General features: G+C 45.6%; 1 protein-coding gene and 1 long non-coding RNA gene across 2 annotated transcripts in view; both read right to left on the bottom strand.

The window, feature by feature from the left end:
* Nucleotides 1-323, bottom strand: part of LOC121872312 — a 2,141-nt gene extending 1,818 nt beyond the window's left edge. Inside the window, exon 1 of the long non-coding RNA XR_006090066.1 lies at nt 1-323. This exon is cut by the window's left edge and continues 744 nt beyond it. This is a non-coding gene — a long non-coding RNA (uncharacterized LOC121872312).
* Nucleotides 324-1,633: 1,310 nt separating this feature from the next.
* LOC121872305 (limbic system-associated membrane protein-like) lies at nt 1,634-5,939 on the bottom strand. The gene is made up of 4 exons (XM_042375006.1): nt 5,644-5,939; nt 3,131-3,341; nt 2,644-2,771; nt 1,634-1,792 (listed from the first exon to the last, which is right to left on the bottom strand). Exons 1-4 carry the CDS (start codon nt 5,722-5,724, stop codon nt 1,763-1,765), a joined length of 450 nt encoding a protein of 149 aa, XP_042230940.1. The 5' UTR covers nt 5,725-5,939; the 3' UTR covers nt 1,634-1,762.
* Nucleotides 5,940-6,319: the final 380 nt, after the last annotated feature.

The raw sequence follows: 6,319 nt of genomic DNA, 5'->3' as shown, positions 1-6,319 counted from the left end.
TTGTTATAAAATTTCTCTGTGCGTCAACAACTTAACTCTCCGAGCACGTGTACTAAGTCAGGTCTTTGAACACGTGTACAGTAAGGTCTTTGAACACGTGTACAGTAAGGTCTTTGAACACTGTACTAAGTAAGGTCTTTGAACACGTGTACAATAAGGCCTTTGAACACGTGTTTGGTGTTGAGTAAAGAGTGTTTGGTGTTGATTAAAGAATGTTTAGTGACGATGTTGACGATGTTGGCGCTACGTGTTGACGATGTTGGCGCTACGTGTTGACGATGTTGGCGCTACTTATTGACGATGTTGGCGCTGCGTATTGACGATGTTGGCGTACGTGTCGATGCTGGCGCCACATGCTGACGATGTTGGCGCTACGTATTGACGATGTTGGCGCTACGTATTGACGATGTTGGCGCTACGTATTGACGATGTTGGCGCTACGTGTTGACGATGTTGGCGCTACGTATTGACGATGTTGGCGCTACGTATTGACGATGTTGGCGCTACGTGTTGACGATGTTGGCGCTACGTGTTGACGATATTGTTGCTACATGTTGATGATGTTGGCGCCCCGTGGTTGATGCTGTCGTCTCTTGTGGTGATGATAATGGTGGTGATGATAGTAGTGAGTGCGGAGGGTGTGTGTGGGCGCACTTCTCACAACACTGCGCAGCAAGTGACGATGAAGGCCACCATGAGGAAGGCAGACAACCTCGGAGCGCACACACAGCTGGAGTTGGTCTGCATGGCTGCCGGATGTTCACCTGAAGAAGGCGGACCAGGAGGGAGGAAAGAATTATTATTAGTCAATCAGATCTTCTTATTAAGTTGATAGATAGTTATGGGGCAGTTAGATAGTTATGGGGCAGTTAGGTAGTTATGGGGACATTTAACTATATCACTTATCTCTGTATGGCATAGAACGTCACTAAAGTTATTAGTTCTAAGTATATCATAATGTACAGTACCTGAACTTTACTTGCACACACACACACACCATGTACACCTACTTATCTCAACACCTACACACCATGTACACCTACTTATCTCAACACCCACACACCATATACACCTACTTACCTCAACACCTACACACCATGTACACCTACTTATCTCTACACCTACACGCCAAAACAACCATGTTAAACTACCCAACACCGTTCTAAGCCAACCTTTATCTATATTAATCTCTGCATAACCACACAGGCCTCGGAGCATTGTCTTTACTGCATAAGATTCAAATGAAGCTTCACCACCCATTGTGTAACCTTGGGCCTTTCCCCCTTCCAGCATCTTCCTCCTCTCACACACACACACACACACACACACACACACACAGGATCATGACCACGACCTTCTCACTCACTCGTCGCCTCTCACACCTGTAGTTAATCAATGGATAGACTCTACTCAACACCGTGTTTTTTAGGATAGGTAATGTTGTGCCTTTACTCTTGGGGAGGTTGGTGTAGGAGTTAATGAATAGTTTTTAAGGTTTTTGTGTTTAACTCTTGGGTTTTATATTTGAGGATTGGTGATATATTTTTGTGTGTAATGACGTGTTTGTGTTTCTATGCAAGGTTTTTGTTGTGTGATAGTAGCAGGTCTCTCTCTCTCTCTCTCTCTCTCACCTGTCCAGCACGTGTAGGGTCGCTATGGCAGGCTCCATCCTCAGGCTGACAGGTGAAGGTACCGGTGTCAGTGGCCGGGCGTTCTGCAGGAGGAGGAAGCTGGTGGTGGTCTCTCCGCTCCTCCACCACGCTCACACTCGAGGAGACGTATAGCTGATGGTCTGCGAAGTGAGTGCAGTCTCTCTCTCAACATATCCTAACCCCTACCTCACTAAATTTATCCAAACCGATCTAAAGTTATCCTAGATTAATAAAATGTGAAAGTGGGTCCCATAAGTATGACTGCCAATTACACACACTCTGTACTAAGCCTTCGGTACACAATGGCCGGTACTGCACTCCATCGCCTTCACTTCCCCAGCTTAGGTACTCATTTACAGCTGGGTGAACTGGGAATGCCCGGGGATCGAACCAATGACCTTGGAACATGAGTCGAGCGCTGTATCCACCCGACAGCCACGTTCTTTATCCTAACTGCACTATACCTAAACTGTTTTAATTAAATTTAACTTATATTAACCTAAGCCATGTTTTTCGTCTGCTAAATTGGGTTACGGGATTAATGGTGGGTATTAATCTGTCTTCAATTATTTGGAAGCGATTAATCAGGGGAGTTAACTGGGCAAGTGGGTGATTGACCTGTGGAATGTGTTGTGTCAGGAGGGGAACTACATATTGGCAGGTAATTGTGTAGAGGTACAAAGACAAAAGTCGTGTCGCGGTTTTGTCCGAAGATTAAATATAACTCGTGAAACATTATGAGAGCCCCCTACCACAAGGCAGAGTGCACTAAAGGTTTAACCCTTCGGCATATGTTTTCACCAAATTTCACGACACGACTTTTGTGTTTCATTGTTCCTCGCTTACTTCTTTAGGTTGTACCAGATGATCTTGTTTGGGGGGTAGCTCACCTAATTAGGGGTAAATCACCTGGTTGTAATTGAGGGGTTAAATCAACTGTTTGCGATTAAAGGGGATGACTCACCTGGTTGTAATTAAAGGTGTGACTCACCTGGTTGTCGTGGTACCAGGTAATAGCCTCAGGGGGGTAGGGGGCGTGGTGCACGACACACGTCAGGTTGATCATGCTGGCGCGGTTGACGAAGATGTCCGGTGCTCCCAACACCTCCACCGTCGGCTCTGAGAGAGAGAGAGAGAGAGAGAGAGAGAGAGAGAGAGAGAGAGAGAGGAATATACGAATTGTTTTTAAATTTCCTCTGATGTGTCTAGTTTTTAACTGAGAGTTCACTTCAACAATTAATTTGGGCGTAAAATTTATTGTTTTATGTATATATTTTACAACGAATGTTTAGTATATTTCGCTATAATCTCTCGTACAGCGAAAACTAACAGTAAGCTGTATGATATTGTAATCTATACATACATACATACATACATACATACATACATACACCGTACATCAAAGAGATGAATGTTACCCGTATCCTTGAACCAGTCATTAGTGTTAATAAAGGTGAGGTAAACACCTGGACACTCACCTACCACCTTGAGGAAGACGTTGAAGGTCCTGATGGGCTTGGTGGTGATCTGACACTCGTAGTTGCCTTGATCACGCAGCTGTACCGACTTTATCCTGAGCGTCCACTCGGTGCTGGCCTGCTGGTGGAGCGCCTCGAACCTCAGGTCGGTGGTGTAGGTGTAGCGACCCACCGTCAGGATCCTCAGGTCACGACCCCTGATCCACGACACCTGCACAGGGAGTAAACACTAATTTCATTGCCTCTTGGTCATTTACCCCATAATGTGCAACACCTGACCATGGAGGAACTGCTGTCATTTCCTCGTACACAGGTAAATACTGAACAATATAAATGGATGTTTCTCGTGCTGGCTGGCCATTACGGAGGGAATGTACACAGAGTATAACCATTATGAGGTGGTCGGTGTTCTTGATGGAGAAGGTGGGAACAAAGGTGAGATTCAGGTCATGACCACCAAGAATGGGTGAGGGGAGGCGGCAGGTCACTGAGGCAATGGCCCGTTACTAAGGTGGAAAGCTCTCACTGTTTCCTCACTCAAGGAGACTTTAATTTACTAATCTTAAAACCTGAGTTCATTTCACCATCATTTTACCTTGATATTGAATATTGTTTTCCTTTTGTTTTGCTTTTCTTTTGTTTCTCGTCTGTTTAAGCATCGCGCAAGAAAACAAAAAACATTTTAATAAAGTTTGTAATTAATAGTTGGTCTCACAAACAATCTATGAATATATTGTAAGGCTGGGTGATGATTAATGGTGGGTGAGGAGGCTGGCTGTAAGAACACAACACGGTATAATGAACGGCCTCACATTAATGACTCGGGTCTACATAAAATATCCTGAACCAACAACCAACACCTTCACTGTTTATTGCCAGCGAGATAATGTCTCTTAGTATCATGTTGTCTCTCTCTCTCTCTCTCTCTCTCTCTCTCTCTCTCTTGTTGTGAGATAATTCCTTCCCTTAATGACTTACCTGTGTATAGTTGACCACCTGAACACTGTCATCCAGAGGAGATCTTACCATATAAATGCATTACGGTCGTACTTCATCCTACACGTCATCCTACACGTCATCCTACACGTCATCCTACACGTCATCTCTCTCCCTCGCTGTACAGTCAGTCAATGTCTCAGTAATATATTAAGTTAATATCTTCCCTTAATGAGTCACCTGTTTATGGACGAACACCTGAGCACCGCCATCCAGTCCTTTACAACTGAGGGAGATGTTACGGTGAAGAGGTGTGTTAAACCTGTACACACACACACACTCTCTCTCTCTCTCTCTCTCTCTCTCTCTCTCTCTCTCTCTCTTTCTCTCTCTTCCATCAAGCTCAGTCCCTCCCCTTTTTTCCCGCTTTAATCGCCCTTAAAGACACATCTCCGGTCGATTTAGAGTTAACACGTAGAGAGTCTTACGATCGAGTTGTATCCTGTAAAAAAAAAAGGGTGGAAGGGTTTTATCCCCTGCCTAAATCTCTCTGTGTGTGTGTGTGTGTCTCGGCAGCTTCTCCCTTGTGTTGTCTGGAGGTACAGCATCGTCTTCCCTCCCCTTGTGTGTGTTGTTGTACGCGTGAAGGGATGTGTGGAAGATCTCCGCTTAGTGTAGGTCTTTGTTATACATTGCTTTGTAGAGTAGTGGTGGTGGGGTCTCTCTCTCTCTCTCTCTCTCTCTCTCTCTCTCTCTCTCTCTCTCTCTCCACTAATTCTCCACCCTTCCCCTTCCTCCTTTATCCATTTTAACTTCCTCCCTTCCTGTTTCATTACTTTTTTCCCTCATTACGTGAACACCAAGCAACTCGCATTTCTCTTCATCTCTTCTTCACCCCTCCTCCTCCTCCATCCTCCTCCTCCTCCTCCTCCCCCCTCCCCCTCCTCCTCCCCTCCTCCTCCTCCTCCTCCTCCTCACCTAACTCCACTCTTCCCAGTATATATACCAACTCAATTTCCAACTCCTATATCACTAAGTAAATAAAGACCATTTTACGATGCACGAAAATCCCCCGGAAAATTTTTAGAGACCCACAAAAATGTCAGGGAAAAAAAAAGGCTTCGTAATGGTTCAGTCTTGTTCTTATGTTGTATTATTGTGGTTTTACTGGGGTAGTTTTATTTGTACTATTTTTATGAGTTATTTTGGGGTTTTTGATTGGTGTGTGTGTGTGTGTGTGTGTGTGTGTGTGTGTGTGTGTGTGTGTGTGTGTCTTCTCTGTCTGTCTGTCTCCTTACGATACTTCCTCCCTTTATTTATATCTTCCTCCTTCTCCGTCTCTCTCCTCGTTCCTTCCTCACTCCCCCTCTCTCTCCCACCCTTTCTGTCTCTCCACCTCATTTCCGTCTCCCAACCTCCCTACACCCCTCTGATCAGCCTCCCATTCTCTCCTTGCTCCCTCCTCCTTCCTTGCCTCTCTCCCAACATCCCTCTCACAATCCCTCCCTCTCCCCTCCCTCTCCCCTCCCTCTCCCCTCCCTCACCCCTCCCTCTCCCCTCCCTCACCCCAGCCTTACCGACTTATCACTGCTGGCGGCGTGGACAATACAGGTGAGCGTGGCCGTCTTGCCCAGGTAGGCTGTGTAGGTCGGGGCCATGGAGGCATCAAAGTATGGCTCCTCATCCTCCTCGTCCTCCAACGTCTCCTCCTCCACCTCTTCCTCATCCTCCACTAGGGCACCCGTCAGTTTGGTGTGGGTGAGGAGCGGAAGTTCTGTCACTCCTGTCAAGGGGTAGGCGGCGTCAACTTCTTCAGGACCACCGCAAGCAGTCACCGTCAGTAGACCTGTAGGAGGAGGAAGAAGGGAGAATGATATGCGTTAAGAGGGATTATATTTCTTCTTAATGGGTTCATACTTAAACCATCGTTCTCAAAGGGTTATACCTTAAACCATCGTCATCAAAGGGTTATACCTTAAACCATCGTCATCAAAGGGTTATAACTTAAACCATCGTCATCACAGGGTTATACCTTAAACCATCGTCATCAAAGGGTTAATAAACTTCTCCGAGTGATACCTACAAGTCCACGGGTTTGACACATCTTCACTCCCAGATTAACGAAACCCGGAAATATTAGTGTTTACAATTTATGAAAAGGTTTATCATCTCGCAGAATAACAACGTGTCTCATTTACCCAATTTGCTAATGACGTCATACGAGGGAGGAAATGAGACCTAACAACTAATTAC

This window comes from Homarus americanus, unplaced genomic scaffold (assembly GCF_018991925.1).
Source record: "Homarus americanus isolate GMGI-L3 unplaced genomic scaffold, GMGI_Hamer_2.0 scaffold46644, whole genome shotgun sequence".
Lineage (NCBI taxonomy): Eukaryota > Metazoa > Arthropoda > Malacostraca > Decapoda > Nephropidae > Homarus > Homarus americanus.
Note: the sequence above shows the minus strand (reverse complement) of the source record. Positions and strands in the feature narration are given on the sequence as shown.